We start from the raw sequence: 21,005 nt of genomic DNA on the forward strand, positions 1-21,005 counted from the left end.
GGGACGGGGAGGAAGATAGGGGCCAGGGGCCAGGTGTCTCTCTGCCCGGGGCATGTTATCTGGGTGCGCTATTCCCTGTAGGCACTGCGGGGCAGTGGAAGCATATTAAGCAAGGAAGTAACATAATCAGATTTGTGTTTAGAAAGAGGGCTCTGCCAGTCGTATGGAGGTGAACGGAAGGGTAACAAGACTGGCGTCGGGAAGATCGGTTTGGGAGCTGTTTCTGGATGCAGGTAGGGTCTGCTCTGCTGAGGGTCTGAAGTAAGACAACCAAGGTAGAGACAGAAAGACGTGCACAGTTTTATGCAGCTTCTGGTGGTGTCCTTGTTAGGTAGCTGATTAGCATGTTCTGGTGAGACCTGATGAGCATGGAACAGAAACCCTCCAGTGGCAACAATACACTGAGCTGTACTTTTTATGTCTTAAAGAATGGATTTAGGGGTGACTGGGTGGCTCAGTCAGTTAGGCTTCCGACTTCAGCTCAGGTCATGATCTTGCAGTTTGTGAGTTCGAGCCCCGCATCAGGCTCTGTGCTGACAGCTTGGATCCTGGAGCCTGCTTCGGATTCTGTGTCTCCCTCTCTCTCTCTCTCTCTGCCCCTCAGTGGCTCACGCTCTCTGTCTCCGTCTCTCTCTCTCTCAAAAACAAACATTAAAAAAATTAAAACAAAAAAAAAAAGAAGAATGGATGTCCCATTTACTCTTTGTTTGGGTAGACAGAGCGTGAGACTGAGAGGCAGGACATCTCCATTCTGGACCCTTCTTTGGCCCAAATGTATTGTGTGTCCTTGAGCAAGTGCTTTTTTGTTAAGTAAGAGCTTTAAAAAGATGATCCCGGTTCTAATGTAGAATGTATTGTGAAGACATTTGGGATTATGGATCAGGAAGTCCAGAAGCCAACTGGAAGACATTGGGAAAGATACTTTCTATACCTGACCCGTGAGTTCTGATCTGTAAAACGGGTCCAATAATACCTTTCCTACATTTCACACATGCTCATGGTGAGGATGAATGTGGCCAGACGCATCTTTGACAAAGATGTGATGTTATATAAATATGTCATTGTTGTGTTCATGATTGGTCTGTGGATTACATGCTATGTTGCAGAAAAATATTAAGATCGACTAGAACTGCTTATTCCCCCAAATACTGATTTATGAAGAATCAAAGTCTTTGATTTATTAATATCTTTGTACCAGGGATGCTAAGTATTGTAGATTCTTGAAGGTATTGGCTCACTTAAAATGCTAACAGAACCTATCCCTTCTGATAGAGGTATTGAGTATTTATCATCTTAGACCCTAAGGAAAAACATTAGAAAATAAAACTCTGTAGGACTACTGTTTGATCTATTTTTTTTCTCATCTTCTATTCTTTATTGATCAAGGTGGTCTTGGCTTAGGAATTCTCTTTTCAGATAGTCATAGCTACTAAAGAAATCTCCCAAGTGCCTATTCATGAAGATTGGTATTGAAGTTCTGCTGTATGCAGGGAACAGTCAGCATTCACACTAATGCTTGCACCCTGTGCTCGAGTCCTTTGTTATGTCTTATAATAAACAAATTAATTTCCTCACAAACTACGGCCACGTTTTTTAAAAGCAAGCTCAGATCGGTTTTATTTGGTTTTACACTCTGGGAATACAGCTAATACTATTATTCAATATTTTTTCTTCCAAATAAAAACAGAGTTCCAAATTAAAAAAAAAAAAATACACGTGTGTGTGTGTGTGTGTGTGTGTGTGTGTGTGTGTTAGCAGAGAACTGTTTATCCAGACGGTCATTGTTTTCCACTGAGCAGGCTTAGAGCTAAGTCCCGTGGAAGTGGTTTTGTGCTCAGAGCCAAGAAAGTAGTCGTAGAAAACACCATGTGCACATCCCAAATTGTCACCCTTGGGAGATGAGAACCTCCCTTGGCAGGAACGTGAGGGCCATCTCTACAGGCACTGTTAACACACCTAGAGTGACGGGAGAAACACCCTCCTCCTTCGAGACTATTTGGGGAAAAAGTATGAAAGCACCCACTTCAAAATTATACACCAGTAACAGAACCTTGAGGAATCAGACTTCTGTACTGGGAAGACTTGCTGAGTCACCATCCGGCTTGTGACTTTTGTTCTCCTCTCCTCTCTAAACCCCTTTCCCCCCACCCTCCCCCACACACCCCCAGCTGGAGAGCTTCTCTGGGCCAGTCCAGATCCGAAGGGTCGCCCTTGGGGCAGCTCCCTTCTTTTGTGCCAGCTTCTCAGGGAGACTCCACCCCCTGCGGTGTTCAGTTCCCTCCCTGTCTACACCAGTGAGCGGTGCTAGTGTGGAACAGGCCACTTTGGAATGGAAGGGAACAGAAGCAGTAGACCCTCTTCCAAAAAAAGAAAGTGCATGTGTACAATAACAGCCCATCCCGCGTGCACTTTCCGCAGATCGTGGCCTCCCAGGGTCCCCAGACGGAGACCTCCTGGGGGTCTGAAGTTCCAGGTCTTCTGCTATGGGGAAAAGAGCATAGACTTCAGGGTCCCAGACTCTCTCTTAGATTCTCCTGTAGTCCTCAGGAAGATGCTTTAACCACCCGAGCCTCTTTTTCTTCCAATAAACGTACAGATAATGACAGCCAGCCGAAGGGTTGCTGGGAGGTTTGAGTGAACTAAAGTGTGCGAAAGCTCAAACATAGTGCCAGGCACACAGTGGGCACTCAACGAAACGTGGATTTCTTGGGGGCGTCTAGGTGGCTCAGTCTGTTAAGCATCCGACTTCAGCTCCGGTCATGATCTTGCAGTTTGTGAGTTGGAGCCCCAAGTCAGGCTCTGTGCTGACAGCTCAGAGCCTGGAGCCTCTTCAGATTCTGTGACTTCCTCTTCCTCTGCCCCCTCCCTTCCTCGCACTCTGTCACGCGTGCTCTCTTTCTCTCTCTTTCAAAAATAAACATTAAAAAAAATTTTTTTTTAAACTGTGGATGTCCTTGTCCCTCCTAGGTATAATAATGTAATAAAAAGCTATAGTGTCTCTGATTGGTTCTTAAGATGTACCAAGTACATACTGTTACTTTCACATTCAGTTAACATTTCTGAGCACCTACCACTTATCAGAAATTTGTTATATGCTTCCTGGGTAGATCACATTCTTAAGTCGGTTACGGTCTCCCTGCCCAATAGAATGGGCATCCCCTGAGTACTGAGGCCATGCCTTCCATTATTGCATACCTCACCCCCACGTGTCCTGTGTATTGAGGGTGTTTAATAAGTCATTGACCGTTTCCCTCAGGTCATTATTAAAGGTGGCTTTTTTTATTTTAAAAAACAAAGGGGGTAAAAGAAACTTCCCACCGAACTGCTGTCAGAGTCCCTTGTCTTGGGATAGGATTTCGCCTTTTCCTTCTTTTTCGATAGGTCACTATCATAGAATCAGTGTTGAGGAAGGCTGACACTGGAGGGAACCAAGCCTCCTGGGACTGAGTGGGCAGTAATCCTAACGTCCTCTCCTTTAAACTGCTGGCAAATCTGCGTGTCACCCCTTTGTCCTTTGGCATTCCATTTCTTGTCCGTGGAGGTGTTTCGTAAGCCACTTTGGTGTGTCGTTAGATGTTCGTGTTTTCCTTAAACTTCCTGCTATAATTATGAAATGGGACACAGTCATAGACATAACCATTTGGCTAACATTTGCAATTTTCAAAGATTTTTCTAGCATTTACTAAAAGAGTGACCTACTTATGCCTACTTTCAAAAGCGTTTGTGTATGCTTGGAATTTTTGTGATGGAAATAGGTAATGATCTATAGAGTTATCGGAAGACCCCCAGCCTCGAATTACTACAGACTTACATAAATATTGGTTTTCTGAGAATTTTGGGGTTTTTAATAAGTGTTTATATATTTTTAATCAGTTTCTACATTTAATCTGAATACTCCTAAATTTTCTACTTCTAGAAAGTATATCTTCCTCCTATGTTTATTTTGAAGATGAAATAAGAAGAATCTATCTAAAATACAATGTTCGGCATGTAGAAAGGTATCTTAAAGTGCTAGCTTTTAATGCCTTTCCATCTTGGTCTGGTGATAGTGAAAGCTTTTTGCATGAAGAAACATGGATTGGGGCACCTGGGTGGCTCAGTCGGTTAAGTCTCTGACTCTGGATTTCAGCTCAGGTCATGATCTCACAGTTTGTGAGTTTGAGCCTCACAGAGACAGCAGCCTGGAGCCTGCTTGGGATTCTTTCTCTCCCTCTCTGGGATTCTCTCTCTCCCTGTCTCTCTGTCCCTCTCTCACTCAGGCTCTCTTTCTCTCTCAAAATAAATAAATAAACTTAAAAAAGAAAGAAAGAAAGAAACAATCTTCCAAGACCAAACATGAAGGATGAAGAAAAATGCACCTTATTTGAGTCCGGGGACACTGCATTTCTTTGATTCTCTGCATATCTTAAGCCATGACATGAGTTGTAATGCTGAATAATGGTAACTAATATTTGCATGGCATTTTACAGTTCTATGCAACGTTTCCACACCCATTTTATTTAGTCCTTGCAAGAACGTTGCACAGAAGATACTATGATAGGACTGTCGTGCAGATGAGGACCCCAGGTCTCACAGCCAAAGTGACTTGCTCCGGAAAAATGGGAGAATTGGATGGTTCTTCATGTTTGTGCAGCTTTTTCAACTTTTTCTGTGTCATCTCCTTCATCTACTCCTTACACTATATATCTTTTGAGAGCATCCGTTGGCCATGTTGTTCTTTTGACTTACTCTGCTTCAGATTCTCAATACTATGTCTTACTCTTTGTCAGTAAATCTCAGCTTGCAATGCCATGGGAAAACAGGTCCAGCCAATAGCTAAGGCCAACATGCCAAGGACCCAGTGAAGCAGATACCCACACATCTTTGCTTTGGTAGGGAAGGGACAGTCCTAGAAAATCCAGCCATGGAAGAAGACTAATGTCTCTAAGAGCGAAAGGCCATCCAGAGTGGTAACTGATGGAAAGAGAACCACCTTCCAATGGTATTCTCCAAAAGCAGGAGACATCCCAAGTTAAAGAGTCAGAGAGCATATTTGCAGGACCCACCCCTTCATAAGTACTTATCCGACTGGTATGTCCTTTCTCTTCATCTGATAGCCAAGACCTTGGACTCTTCCCTTGCTGCCCCCCTGCCAGACTCTCCTTGCAGAAATGAATTCAGATCTCACAACACTCAGGTGCACACTGTGGCTATAGCAAGTCCCAGGAGGACTTGACTTTAAGATGATCTTTGAAGATGTTAAAGGAGGTGTGTGTGTGTGTGTGTGTGTGTGTGTGTGTGTGTGTGTGTGATTAAAGTCTAAACCTCACAATGCAGACAACATTCTATTTTCAGTAATAAAAACGCTCTAGACCTTATTGTTTCATCTCTTTTATGCCTGGAACCCCTCGTACCATCCTCCTTTGTGACTTCAGTTTCTATTATTTTAGTACTTTAGCACCTATGTTTTTTGATATACTTCTCTCCTTCAAACTGGGTTCTCCTCCCCCTCTTCTATTACTGGGGAGACCTTTCCTATCCCTTGAACTTACATAAACAGCATAGAAACCACCAAGAATCATCATCAAAATCATCATCCTTGTTTTAAGGGACTCGGGTTATGGCTCTCCTACAAGACCCAGAGCACCTGCTGGGTTTCTCTCTTCTCTCTGGCATATGTCCCCACACTGTAGGGGAGAATGACAAGTAGCTGGCATCCCTTGGACAGACCCAGCAGCAGGACACATTAGAACTGTAGCCATGGAGTTAACCAAATACAACGTGGAAACCAGAGTCCGCGCTTTCTCATCAGCCCCGTACTGCCCACCAAGCTTCCATGCCTGCCACGCATTTGGCCGCAAAACCCCTTCTGTACCCACGGGAGCCCTGAGACTTGGCTTCTCCCCAGACATGACTTCCTCTGTCTACTCTTAGCCATAGGAAACTTCTCTTTGTCTCAACTGTCTCTTAGCTATGATCAGTTTTTCCTTTTTTCTTTTTAATAAAAAAAAAAAAATAGAAGTAGGACAAGAAGCTCTACTTCTTTAGCATAACCCATTTGTTTTTATTTTCCGGACACCAAATCTTGAAAGAGAACATTTTTCTCCTTTGCTTTGGCCGGCCCGCAGAAGCTCAGGTCCAAATTGAACACTTGTCTCCAGTAAACATGAAGACTTTATGGCCCAGATGACCTATAATTCACATACTACTTGCTCTTTATCTTCCTGTTCCACTTTTATTTCTTTCTTCTCCCCACTTGTGCTATGTAAGTATTTGCATTTTCTAATAGTGTGTAATAACTTATCTTATGTTCTTTTATGGAACAAGATGAAATATTAAAAATAATCATCGTATTAATGAAACCATCTCATTAGTAACGCGCTGCATAGCAATGGATTTTGTATGCACGGAGGAGCTCTTTGCAAAGAGCAGTCACTGCCATGAAGGTCATGGCTGGGGCTGTGGTGCAAGCCCCATGGGTGAGGATCCCTTCCAAGTGGATCCTGGGGTCTCTTCTCAGTGACTGTCTGTGTGATGTTAACTCACTTTGTAGACCTTAAGCCAGCATACACTTCTGTGGGTTCTTGTTGACCTTGAAGAGGAATAGAAATCCTCAAATCGTTCTGTACTTATTCAAAGAGTGTGTATTGAATTGCAGCTTTCATAGGACTGCACTTGACCCCTAATACTACATAATGTTCCACAGTCATTGTTGTAGACATTTCCTGTTTGGGGTATGAAACATCTAGAATATTGGGAGTTCCTTAATTGACCCCAGTTGATGTTAGAATCGTGTTCCAAAATGTTTGACTACATGAGCCAACCAGCTTAAATAACATCTTTTATTCTTTTGAACATCTAGAATTCTGTGGCCAAGTGATATTTGATTGTATCTCCACGTGTATTCCTTTCAGGCTGTTGCTAATTTCAAAGGATTGACATATTTCCCACCCAGGTAGTCTGACAGTAGAATCATGCACAAGACAGAGTTTTAGGAGGCAGCTAAATCCATTCAGGTCTCTTGTGACACATTAATAGCACAAAACCAGGAAAATCAAGAATATTTAACTTCCATTAGGGCATTTTATGTGGAAGCTGGGACTGCTATTAAACTGTGGAATCATCTTACTACCAGAAGTGTCTCCAGGTCTGAAGTGGAACTGTTCATTAAGCTGGAAACAGATTCTTTCCAAGAGACCCCAGGAGGGTTTGTGAATGTTGCTCAGCAGTAGGATGGACTATACCAGTTCTGAGCTTCTGAATTTGGCAGGATCTACCTCATACAGGGCTTTTGCTCAAAGGTATCTTAAAAAGAAATGTGCATGGGAGGAAGAGAAAAATGACAGAAAGAATAAGGAAGATTCTTTTTGGAAGAGCAAAGCATGGTGTTTGCTTCCCAGTGTGTGCATACACGTGTGTGTATGTGTGTGCACCCACGTGTATGTGCATGCCCAGATATTCATATACCACGAGATGGGAAAAGTCTAAGAAGTATCTTGTCCAACCTTCTGCCCAACACATAATTCATTTTTGCAATATTTTTGCAGGCTGGTAGAACACATTTCTACTTAAACACCACCAGTTACAGGAACTTCACTATTTCACAAGGCAAAGCCCTCCACGCTCAGACAACTCTAATCTTTTGTTTTTCATGACTCTGAATGAAGATCTTCTTCAATTATTTCTTCAGTGACCCAGCTCTCTTCCCTAGAGCTGCATGCAACTTATTAATCCACCTTCCATAGGATAATCCTAAATAAGTATTTGAAGGCTGTTATAATCATCATAATGATTATGGTGGTATCATCATCATCATTATTAACACTGGTAGTACATAACATTTCTTGAGCACTTCCTGTACGTGATGTGCTAAGCATTTTATATTTCTATCTCATTAATCCTCAAGACTCAATGAAATAGATAACATTTCACTTATTTTATTTTGAGAGAGAGACAGAGAGAGAGAGAGAGAGAGAGAGAGAATGAGTGGGGGAGGGACAGAGAGAGAGGGAGAGAGAGAATCCCAAGCAGGCTCCATACTCAATGGTAAGCCCTATGTGGGATCTCATGACTCTGAGATCATGACCTGAGCCGAGATCAAGAGTTGGAGGCTTAACCAACTGAGCCACCTAAGTGCCCTGAAATCGATAAATTTCAAAAACTCATTTTACGGATGAGAAAACTGAGGTTTGGAGAGGTAAGGCAGCTTGCCCTGGGTAACAGAACTAGGATGGAAATCAGGCTTCCCCAGTCTCTTTTCTAGCTCCACATTAGTGACCTATACTGTGGATGATGTGTGCAGGTGTTTTTTCATGGGAGGATTATGGGGACTAGACTACCACCTTCTGCATCCAAGGGAACTTCTGGCTGCATACTGTCTCACACAAAGCATTCTCCTCTCATCACATCTTTCTTAACAGTGGTGTATTTTTAGGAATTCCTGTGTCAGCATAAACACTGTTGGAAGCCCTGTGCAGAGAAAACTGCAGCCTTGCGGTTTTCTTTTACTGGTCCAATGATTTTTCAAGTTGATCCTTTACAAACTGAGGTGTCTGAGTCGTGGGTTAGAGAAATGCCTTCCAAAGAGCACAGCATCCAGCATCAAACTGTGGCTCCATGAGTAGGTGCCGAATGATTGAATGGACCAGTGGCCTCCTGAAGAAAATAGTTTAACGTCTAGAGCTGAGAGAAGTAGAAATTTTGTGTTCTACCTCAATAATAACTATTTCCCTATTCTTTCTTGTTTTAAGTTGGGATTGCAAATATGTATCAAATTCGTATTTCTCTGCTGGTTTGATTCACCCATGCAATTATGCTATAATTTCATTGAAAATAACTTTTTGGATTAATATGAATACCTTTTCATTTTTACACTTCATGAAGTACCCAATCTTGTTACCACTGAAATGTCAAATTATGAGAGCTTCTGACTTTCCAGCTAGTTGTACCTCTGGGAAATCTGGCCTCCTCCACAGGCCATGAGGGGTCTCTGGAGCTGTAAATCTGTGTTTTCTAAACTCCTTTCTCCAGAAATTTTAAGAAACTGACCTTTCTGGAAAGATATTTTAATAATGCTCTTGTTGTGCTTGTCCATTAACATGGTATGTTCTCACATCAGTGGAAAGGAAACAAAGCAATGCTGAAGTATTAACTGTAAAGATTCAAGGACTTGGTGAAGGGCAAAGGTAAACCCATAAATACACCTAAGCCTTGCCTCCTATAACTAAAGTACCTGATTCTTAGAATAGAGTGTTCTTTGGTTAATTGTCATTATTATGAATGAGACCCAAGATACAAGTGTATTCTTCAGAGACAGCTTGTGACGGTCTTCTCACTGTCATACTTTATATGTTTTACACTGGATATCCCTAACTTCTGGAGAGCCAGGACCTCACAGATGTTTATCCTACCCTGATTGAGGAAGGAGTTGCTAAGTTACTAGTCATCTGGTGTGGAGATATTTTATATCAGATGCAGCTATTGGAAGTCCAGAGTGATGTACACAAATTAGTAAAATATGTCCAACCCTTTAAGAAGTCTATTTTTTTTTCTTAAAAAAAAAAGTCTATTTTTCATCCTTTTAATGGTATTTGGTTTTGTATTGCCTCTTCTAGGTTTGCTGGGATGGGAAACCTGCTCAAAGTCCTTACCAGAGAAATTGAAAACTATCCACATTTTTTCCTGGATTTTGAAAGTAAGTTCCAAAAATCAAATGATAATGACGGGAACCTTTTACTTTCTTAATAACTTGTTGATAGAGAAGTTATAACATAAAGATTTTATATGATACTTAAATCCAAATGTTACCGTTCGTTCTTTCTGAGTCTTCAAAGATCATTTTATTTCTTTCTTTTTCTGTTATTTTTTTAAGAAACCTAATAGGAAAAATTTGTAATGTATCTAGGGTTTTCTTGGATTTTACAACCAGTCAGCTTTCGTCAGCTAGCATCAGTCATCATCATGTATTTTTCTTAATAATTTTTATGAAATGCTATGTCATATTCTAAAGAAAAATAGTATGTATACTAATTTATGTAGGTTAATATCACAAATATCACTAGACACAAAAAAATTTATAGAACTAGAAAATAGGCTTACAGATTATTTTTGAGTCATCTCTGTTTTTTGTGTTATTTGATTACACAAAACTATTTCAAAATTTTGAGATACCCCCCTTTAATTTGAAGGTTATGTTTCTTTTATGAAAAATTTATTTTTTTTTCTAAAGTAAAGTGGCTTGTGCATTATGACTGAATAAACATGGAGGTTATTATTCTTATCTTGTTTATTTTCTTGGTTGAATATATTTTCAAATGAGTGACACATTCATGTTTTATCAACTAAGCTTATGGTTCCACCTTCACTCCTGTATTCCCCCTTTTCTAAATTACAATTCCACAATAGCAAGAACATTAAATGTTCCTATTCCCAGTGTTCACTGTTTGTTGCAAACTTTAATCTGCTTTAAACTTTAAGTTTTCAAGTATCTACTTAGATCAAAAAATAAGTCAGAATTTCATGGCATATATATTAAACTTGCTGACAGAGATTTTCTAAGTAAATGTTAGAAGACCCTTTCAAGATACAGTAAAGCAAAAGATGACTGCTCCCTAGATATGCCTTTTCCGAATCTTTCATGAGTCTAAAATAGCTACTTGGAAAGGAAAAAAGTACTCCCAAAACTCATGGGTCCTAAAAAAAGTGTTGAATCTAGATTATATTCCATGAGGATATCTCACTTCTGATTTAACTCATTTTGCTGGTATCGTTGCTTGGATGGTTTGGTTGGTTTTGATTGGGTTGGGCTGGGTTCTGTTGGACTGGTTGAGTTGGGTTGAGTTGGGTTGGCTTGTGCTTGGCTAGGTGGCATAGGTGGCCAGCAGTGTAGGTGGGAACTCAACAATAGAGTGATTTGACACATTGAAAGGAATGGGCTTTTTTACTGGTGTAACTTTCGCAACTCCCATATACATATCTTTGTTGTTGTTACTATTGTTGTTAAAATGAAAATTTATTAGTCACTTTAACGAATTTTACAAGATAAATCACCTCTTATCCTACCCCCTCATATTACTGCTTGCATGTTTAGTTGATTCCTTCCACTTCTTGTCACACGCATTTTACACTGTTGCAACTAGCATGTACGAAGTCCAAAACAGACGTGGAGGTAAAATACCCCATTCACTCAAAACTTGGGGGGCATATGAACACCTAAGGTAGTCAAATGTCTGCACTTTTTTTTTTGAAGCTCTGAATTCTACACACATCTGCACATGCTGCTTATAATTGCCTACCAGGTTCAGTGGCCCCCATTTGTCTATTTACCTGTTTTTGGATTCTTGGCTTTCTGTGCTTTTATAAAGAGTAGTATTGAGTTCCTTGTCAAGTCTAATTTTAAAAGCCTTCCAAGTGATAAAATAAAAATCTTCAGGGATTTAAAGCACTGGTTTTCAAAGGGTGTTCTCTGGAGTACCAGAGTTCTGAGGTTATTCCTCAGGGGATCCCCAGGCCCTGGCTCTAGCAGAGGGACTGCTCTCCTTCTTTCTTATGACCTAGTAGTCTGGTCTGCTCAGTCTTGTAGTTTGAATAGTTCCTTAGCTTTTTCTTATTTTTAAAAAGGTCATGGTGGCTAAAACGAAAACAAAAACATTTAAACATCCTGAATTTTGATAGTGGCTTATGGTACTGAAACTCAATTTGTAGATAGGTTAATAATTTCTTCAACAAGGAACATGTAGAATAGGTTCTCATGCCTTGTGGCTCATTAGGACTAGAGCAATAGTATTTAAGGAAAATATAAAACTATCAATTTATAGAAAATATATAAACTATTTATTTCCTCATCAATCCCAAGGAGAAGGTTAACATTATTTCACTGAGACTCTAAAAAGATAAATAACTGGACAGAAGTCAATAGTGAAGATGACTTCACTATGAAGATGGGAACGTGAACACAGGTTTCTGGCTTTTATCCTCCTTAAGTGCTTATCACAAGCAACCTCCATTTCTGACTAGGGAAGGACATCTTATTTCTCTGCGAACCAAGACATCTCATGGAAAAAATACTTTTTTCTTAATCCTGAAAATCCTATTTCCTAACGGTGATTTTCAAAACAGAATGATGATGGACCAGAAGGGTAGGAAAGGTCAGCTGTGGTCATGATTTTTCTTTAAGTCTGTAGATTTCAGCTCAACTCAGTAGTGGTATGTGGAATATGGGTACAAGCATCCATGTAAGGCAGACAATGTCAGAGAGACAGAGCTAAACAAGGACAGTCATTGCCTAATGGAGTCTGAGGCTACTTTGCAGATAATATCAGCCCATAGTTCAAGACAAGATAAAATAAGGAGCTTAAGGGCACACCACACCCTGCGAGTAATGAAGGAGAAAAAGAATGCATCTGGTTTCAGGAAACGGAAGACTACGGAAGGAACTGGAGAAGTCTTCCAGCAAAAGGTGGCCTTTGGAATGGGTTTTAAAGAATGAGTGATTTTTCTATAGGCATACAGGGAGAAGAGTTTTCCAACAGTGGAAAGAGGGATAGGAATGGAAAGGGCATGTTTGAAGAACAAGAAGCCCAATTTAGAGAGAATAGCACGTGCTTGCTGAAAGGAAATGCGGGCAGAAAAGGAAGGCTGGCTTGGGCTAGACCACAGCGGTTGCAGAAGCTCAGGGCTAACAGTCCGTAATCGGGTCTGTAATTGGGTTTGTCCTCAAAACGCATAGCTGAGGGGAGCTGGGTTGCTCAGTCGGTTGAGCGTCTGACTTCATCTCAGGTCATGATCTCACAGCTCCTGATTTTGAGCCCTGCATCGGGCTCTGTGCTGATGGCTCGGAGCCTGGAGCCCACTTCAGATTCTGTGTCTCCCTCTATCTCTGCCCCTCCCCTGCTCATACTCCGTCTCTCTCCTTCAAAATAAATACACATTAAAACAAGATTAAAAAACAAAACCAAAAAAGAATAGCTGAACTCCCTGAGGGAAACCTAGAAAGCAGACAAGACCACGGCAGGCAGGAATGTTAGGTGTGCTCATGCTTCAAGGGAGGTTGATCAAGTTGGAGGACTTTTCCTGGAAAAGAGGAAAAAGAGATTACGCTATTAAGGAAGGAGAACATCTCACTAAGCCGAGACTAAACTAGGCCTGGACCCTACCCCTCAGGTTTGCAACCCAGCACTTAGCCCCATAGAACACTGATCGCCAAACAAAGCCTCAGTAACAGATGCTGGCCCTGGGAAGGAACGGAATAGGACACGTTAGATTGAGGCAGTCAGGAGATCACAGACAGTAAAGAAGGAGGGAACGTAAGTGGATTCACATGTTGCAGAGTAGTCAGGATGGATAAGGCTTGGAAAGGGAATGGCAAGTTGGGCAGTGACTACCCTACTACTAGTGGCCCCTGGAAAAACAGATTCGAGAGTTATTCCTTTGAGTCTAGAGGCTGGATTGCAAAGAGTTAAGGAGAAAGAAGGGGAGGGAGGAAGGAAGGCCAAACAGCATGTAGCAACAGCTTAAATGAATTTGGCACCTCTACTTTGAGTGTTGAATATCCTTTTTGAAGTCAGTGATGGAATATAATTGAACTGGGTCAAATAGATATAATTAAGCTGGGTCAAAATATAATACAAAATTAGACACATCTGTCCCAAGGTTTTCTAGTTGTGTAGATTTAATTTAAATTCTTGTCTGACCTTTGCAGTGAGTTCTATACCCTTTGCTCACATTTCTACACAACCACTTAACATCTTTTTTATTGTTTTATTTTTCAACCCACTACTTTTTTTTCCCCTTTTCCGTCTCTACTGTCATATTTCCGTTTCTTCTTTGAAGGCTGGGAGACAGAGGGGGAGTAAAATGCAACCTAATCTTGCATGAGTGATGGTTTGGGAGACACTGTACAGAAGACGTATGCCTGAAGGTCTGTTGATGATTGTTCAATTGAATCCACTCGTTAATGGCACCCAAAGTGGGCAGCAGACATTAGCCTTTCAGTGAAATCGTTCCAGTGATTCCCGGACTGAAATGATCATTAGAAACATCTGGTAGATACGGTTTTTACATAGTTGTCTGAAAGTCTCCCAAAATTCTGATTCAGTGGCCTAGTTCCAGGGATCTGCTTTTGCCCACATCTCCCAGGTGGTTCTGATGATTAACCAGTTTGGGAACCACATTTAACTAATGCATCCAAATGAGGCATTAACTCACCGTAGGGTTTGGGACAGGGGATGTAACCAAGCAGCCTTTCCAAGATCCAGAGCTGAGGTCTCCAGAACTGGTCACAGAAAACTCCTTTTAGTTCTCCTTGCCCTGTTTTTCCCTTGCCACATAGGCAGTAGAGAGTTAGCCGTTAATCACACCTATGACTCTAGAATGGCACACTTCTTCAGTCCTTCATACAGTATCTGCCTTGGAGTGGAAGGTCTCTAAGACAGGTCAAAGTTCAAGTAGACTAAAATCTATGCAAGGTCACCTTGCTTCAAAGACACTCTGTTTCAGTAAACAACTTGATCTATCAAAATATTCCATGGGGATTGAGTCGATGTTTCTCCAAAGATAAACAAATGACAGACAAGCACAGGAAAAAAAACATTCACTAGCCAAGAGGGAAACGCAAATCAAAACCACGAGATAGCACCTCACCAGAGAGAGAGTAGAAAGTGTTGATGAGTGGGGTGCCTGGGTGGCTCAGTTGGTTGAGCTTCTGACTCTAGATTTCAGCTCAGGTCACGATTTCACAATTTCATGAATTAGAGCCCAGCATTGGGCTGTGAAGTTTGTTTGAGATTCTCCCTCTCTGTCTGCACCTTCCCCACTTGCACTCTCTCTGTCTCTCTCAAAATAAATAAAAGTGTTGGTGAGGCTGTGAAAAAATTGGAACCCTCATACACTGCTGGTGTGAATGGAAAATGGTACAGATGGCTTGGAAAACAGTTTAGCATTTCCTCAAACACTAAACATAACGTTACCCTATCACCCAATGATTCCACTCCTAGGTATATACCCAAGAGAAATGTACCCACACAGAAATTTGTACATAAATATTCATAGTAACATTATTTATAATAGCCAAAAAGTGGAAACAACCCAAGTACTCATCAAATCATGAATGGGCGAATAAAGTGTGATGTGTCCATTCACTTAAATATTCTTAAGCAATAAAAAATAAAGTACTGGTAGATGGATATATTGAAATAATTATGCTCAGTTAAAAAAAACAGTTACAAAAGAGCACATATTGTATAATTCCATTTATGTGGGATGTCTAGACTAGGCAAATCTACAGAGATAAAAAGTTCATTAGTGGTTGTCTGGACCTGGGGGTGTTGGGAAGAAATGGGGAATTGCTAATGGGTTCAAAGTTTCTTGAGGAATAAAGAAAATGTTTTAAAATTAATGATGTCGGTGATCGTACAACAATGGCAATATACTAAACATCACTGAAATGTATGCTTGGAATGAGTAAATTATATCACGATAAAGCTGTTACAATAATAATAATAATAATAATAATAATAATAAGCATCTTTTGGAAAATCTGATTTCTTGCTTCTGGTTAATTCTGAAGCCATTCCATCTGCTCAGAATAGATAACTTCTCTTCTTTGCCTGACTGTTCCACTTTTTAACATTTATTTTTATTGAGGCATAATTTATATGCACTGAAATGCACAAGTCTTAAGTGTATATTTCAGTCAATTTTGACAAATACCACACTCTGTCGAGACAGGATGTTTCACTCCAGAGAGTTCCAGTATGCCTCTTCTCTGACAATCCCCTGCCGCTGACAAACACCCAGAAACAACTACCGGTCAGATCTGATTTCTATCTCGAAGATTAATTTACCTAATCTATAAGGTCTTGGACTTCATATAAATGGAATTATACAATCTATGCTTTTTTGTATCTTCTTCTCCTTCAACATAATATTTTTGCTATCCAACCATGTTATTACGTGATGCTAATTTGTTCCCCCTTTTTGCTAAATACTCTTGTTGTAGGAGAGTCTATGTGTTCATTCCCTGTTGATGAACACCTAGACTGCTTCCAGATTTGGGCTACTATGACTAAACATGCTGTGAACGTTCTTGTAGAATCTTCGTGGGCATCATTTCTCTTGTATTAGCATACCTAAGAGTAGATTTGCCGGGTCAGTTCTATGCAACTTTTCAAGACAGTGTCAGATAGTTTTCCGACTGGGATCTACTCATTTCCTTTCTTGCCAGCAGCTTAGTCTTCAGACGTTCCACACCTTCCCCAACACTTAGTATCCTCAACCTTTTCCTTTCAGCTAGTCTAGTGGTTGTGGGATGTTTTCTCGCTTGTGGTTCTAATTTGCATTTCCATGGTAACTGATAGTGTTGAACCTTTTTCACGTGCTTATGGAATATTTGCTTAGCGTTTTTAGACCATATTGACCACTTAGGTCTTCTTCCCATTTTTAATGAGTTTCTTTTTCTTTGTATCAATAAACCGTGGGATTTCCTTACATCTGGATACCTGTCATCTGGAAGTTAATAGCTTGCAAATGTTTTCACTCATTCAGGGCCTCGTTTCTTTATTTTCTAGAGTTTGTGTGAACAGAAGTTTTAAATTTTGATGAAGTGTGATTGAAGATTGTTTTCTTTTGTATGAAGGACACGCTATATCCTTTTTAAGAAATCATGGCCTACCCGACGGGCCTAAAGATATTCTACTGCTTACTTCTGGAAGTTCTAGAAACTTAAGCTTTAAATTAGGTCAGTCGCCAGTCTTGAACTAATTTGTGTGTATTTTGTGAGAGAGGTTTATTTTTTTTCGTGTGTTATCAGCTTTTTCTAGCACAAGTAGATTGCTTGAATGCCCTTATCAGAAATCAGTTAACTGTAATGTTTGGGCCTTCTCTTCTCTCTTATTGCTTTACTGATCTTTTTCACTAATTAATACCCAAATATAACAAATAATAAGTCTCAAAGTCAAGAAGAGTAAGTCCTTCAGGTTTGTTGTTCTTTTTCAAGATTGCCTTGACTACTCTAGCTCCCCTACTTTTCTAAATAAATTTTAAATTAAGTTTTCAATTCTTACAAAATAATCTTGTTGAGATACTGATTATAATGATATTAATTTTTTTAATATTTATTTACTTTTGAGAGTGAGAGAGAGAGAGAGAGAGAGAGAGACAGAGACAGAGCATGAGCAGAGGAGGGGCAGAGAGAGAGAGGGAGACACAGAATCCAAAGCAGGCTCCAGGCTCTGAGCTGTCAGCACAGAGCTGGACACGGGGCTTGAACTCACGAACCAAGAGATAATGACCCGAGCCATGTGGGATGCTTGGTCAGCGTGGGACGCTTAACCGACTGAGCTACCCAGGCGCCCCTGACTATTATGGTATTAAATCCATAGATCAATTTGAGGTGCATTGACATCTAGATGATACTGATTCTCTTACCTAGGAGTACGGTATATCTTTCCATTTGTTTAGATATTCTTTAATTTCACTCAGCAGTATTTTATAGTTACTAGAGCTCTTGCATATCTTTTGTTAAGTGTATCTTCAAGCATTTTATATTTTGACCGTAACGGCTTTTTTATGCTTATGGTGTGTATGGTGTATGTTTCCCCATCTGATCTGTGCCTTCACCTTCACAGTGTGCTTCTTGTCAACAACAAAAGCTAGTTGGCTCTACCTGTCCATCCATGCTGATAATATCTACCTTTTCATTGGGGTCAGCAGCCCATTTACATTTAATTAATGTTTGTACTTGAGCCTGTCTTGATGTTGATTTCTATTTGTTGTATTTGCTCTTTGTTTTTCTCGGAATCTTTTCAAACATGATTGATGAAATAGAATAATTTCGGTACTCTCATTTATCTTTTCTGTTGGCTTTTTAGTTCTGCCTCTTAGGGCTTATTGTAGAGATTATAATATACATCTTTAAGTTACTGCAATCTGTCTTCAAAATGTCTTCTTCATTTCATAAAGAATTCAATAATCTTGTCACAGCATATCCGATCACCCTCCCTCCACCCTTGTGCCTTTTATGTTCTGCTTCGACATCTGCTATGCACTCCCCATTTGCCATGTGTGGTGGTGGTGTTTTTCCTTATATTTTAAACTCTCAACAGTCTGTGTGTGTGTGTGTGTGTGTGTGCGCGCGCGCGCGTGCGCGTGCACATATGTGTGTGCACGCACGCGTGTGTGTGTAATTTAAATAGATCTTTTGTATTTACTGACATATTTACTTGTTCCGGCGCCCTCCAATTCCTTCTTACATAACTAGGTGTCTTTGCTTTCATTTCACTTCAGCATGAAGAACTTCCCTGCAGAGAAGATTTGGATGGTATCTTATGCTTCTATCACTGCATATCCGGTGTCCAGCAGAGAGCTGGGCCTGAAGTCTAAGCTTAGGAACTTTGATTTTTTTTTTATTGATGCTAATTCAGTAATTATATGCAGAGCATCTCCTGCGTCAGGAGGAACAAGAGGAGTGGGGATGAGATCTTAGGAGGCAGAGAGGCGTGGAGGGATGACATAGGGCATATAAATATAGGAACATTGGGAGAACATGCCCGCTTCTTCAAAAACTATTATAATTTTGGGGCGCCTGGGTGGCTCAGTCGGCTAAGCGTCCGACTTCAACTCAGGTCACGATCTCGCGGTCCGTGAGTTCGAGCCCCGCGTCGGGCTCTGGGCTGATGGCTCAGAGCCTGGAGCCTGTTTCCGATTCTGTGTCTCCCTCTCTCTGCCCCTCCCCCGTTCATGCTCTGTCTCTCTCTGTCCCAAAAATAAATAAACGTTAAAAAAAAAAAACTATTATAATTTTCCTGAGGAGAGAAGATGCAGATGCACTGGATAGACAGTAATAGTACAGGTCATACAGAAACCTATCTGGAAGAATGGAGAGCAGGTGACGGGCCAGCCAAAAGAGAAAATACAGGAAGTCTAGGGCTGAGCTGAAGAAATGTTTCTTGGCAGGCGGTAACCGAGAAATGATTTTCTTAGAAGACAAACCCACCTTTAAGAGCATACCAAGAACAATAACAGTGGTCATGGGGTGGGGGTGGGGGTGGGGGTAGTTGGGAAGGCAATTCTAAAGCCTCCGAACCATTATACTTTCAGAAAGGCTCTGAATATTTTGCTCTATTGAGACTATGGTCTCCTACTTTTCAAAACGAGGAGGGATGTCAGATTAGCTGCTTATCTGTGACGATTTTGCTGATGCAGGCCACCCCTTGCCACTACTGAGGTCTTGTTTCACATCTCCGTCTCTGGTACCCTCATTTCTGCTAAGGCTGTTCAGAAGAGGCTAGATAATTTGGGGAGAGGAAAGGGGGGAAGATAGGAGATGTTCCTGGTCACTTTAAAAGCGAAGCAAACAAACAAAAACCAACAGATCAGACCTGGAAAGCAATTTATTTATGCCAACATAGAAATCCGGTCATTAAATTCATGAAATCTCTAGCACTTTTGCTTTTTAAATGCTTTATATCTTTGTCAACATCCTTCTGCGGGTCTACAGGTCATAATCCCAACAAGACCAGTTAGAGAGGGGACAGGGCTCTTGTCAATGTCTTTCCTTTTACCAAGAAGTAACCTGAGAACCAGAAAGATGAACTGATTGGCCCTGAGGTCTCATATGCAGTGAGTGGCGAAAGTGACAGTAGGAACTAAGCCTCAAAAATCTCTGTCCTCTGAGTTCCCTCCTCCTGTGACATCACAGGGGTCCCACTGCATGGAGCTGAAGTAGATGAGCCTTCAAGCTTCAACCCTTCCTGCTTTATACAGGACCTCATCGGAAATTCCGTAGGAGAGGGCTCTGGGCTCTGGTGCAGGACGACTAATGTTCCTCTACAAATAAATATGTCAACCCAGTTACACACATTTTCCAATGGATCTTTGCAATTTTATGGGGTTTCTGTAAGCAGTTAGCATTCTGCTGTAAATCATTACTGCTTTATATCCCCAAATGTTAATCATAGATAATTAGCTGTGTATCTTCGTTTATCCTGAAGGGGCGAGGGGCAGAGAAGTAAGGACGTGGTGGAAAAGAAGAGCTATGGATTTAATCTATGGTTTGGGCAAATCTTTGTGCTGTACCTTTCTTCACTGTTTATACAACAGCTGGCGAGGTGCAGAGATAGCAATATATCCTATTGATGAAAGGCCAGAGCTTCCTTCAAAGCCAAAGACATCTCCAAATAAATTGTGTCTTCTACTCACATTATCTTCAGTTGATTTGTTTGATTCTCTGTCAGATTTTCCATACAGTCCTGAATAGGTTGTTAAGAGAAGGTATGTGTGTTCCCGAGGCTTGTGAAGACAGAGTGTGTTGTTGGCTGATTTACAAAGATAAGAACACTTTGATTTGACAGCCTGGTTTGTGCCCTGGGGTATGTTCACCAAAGATGTTCCTTCCTGACAAGCATAACACTCAGCCACCTTCCTCTCCATCCACACGGTGGAATGTTAGGCATTCTGCTCTCAGTAAACATCACAGTCCTCCATGGCAAAGCCTCCACCTGACCCCAGTGACACCAGAATCCTGGCAGTTAATATCCATAATTACTAGCAAATTGAGCCCGAGGAGGATAAATAGATCCCCTGTAAACAAAATGAATACTGCTTCACTGTCTTCATTGATAGAGGGTATTTTTCCATTAAAAATTCTAGGCACTTGGAATTCAGTGATTTCTCGACAATGTATTCAAGGTCACAGTGCACATGATACATTTTCATACCTTCCACAATAGCAAGTCCAGAACAGGGGTTTAAATCATTCCCTGGGGAATGGCCTGGCTAGGCTTGTTCCAGGGCCCCTCAAAGTATTGGTTTCTGAAATTGCCTGTGTAAATCAGTTTTTTTTTAACAGCTTTATTGTTAGACTAGAGCAGCCCAGCCTGATGTAACTATTCTTCTCAATGGCAATGAAATAATTGACAATGATTAGAATTTTAGAATGTGATTCTCGGAAGAAACATCACCGAGAGATTCACCGGCTACCACTGACAATAAGGACTCATTTCCATCAATAATGTTATCGGTGGGCATAT

General features: G+C 40.9%; 1 protein-coding gene across 7 annotated transcripts in view; it reads left to right on the forward strand.

The window, feature by feature from the left end:
- Positions 1-21,005, forward strand: part of CYRIA (CYFIP related Rac1 interactor A) — a 107,521-nt gene that overhangs the window by 66,047 nt on the left and 20,469 nt on the right. For all 7 annotated transcript variants that reach the window (XM_023252087.2, XM_023252088.2, XM_019827884.3 and 4 more), the window contains one exon: positions 9,594-9,673. In XM_023252087.2, the coding sequence (XP_023107855.1) occupies positions 9,604-9,673 (70 nt within the window). In that variant the 5' untranslated portion in view covers positions 9,594-9,603. The remainder of the gene's footprint in view (positions 1-9,593; positions 9,674-21,005) is intronic.

The sequence above is a fragment of the Felis catus genome, chromosome A3, assembly GCF_018350175.1.
Source record: "Felis catus isolate Fca126 chromosome A3, F.catus_Fca126_mat1.0, whole genome shotgun sequence".
Lineage (NCBI taxonomy): Eukaryota > Metazoa > Chordata > Mammalia > Carnivora > Felidae > Felis > Felis catus.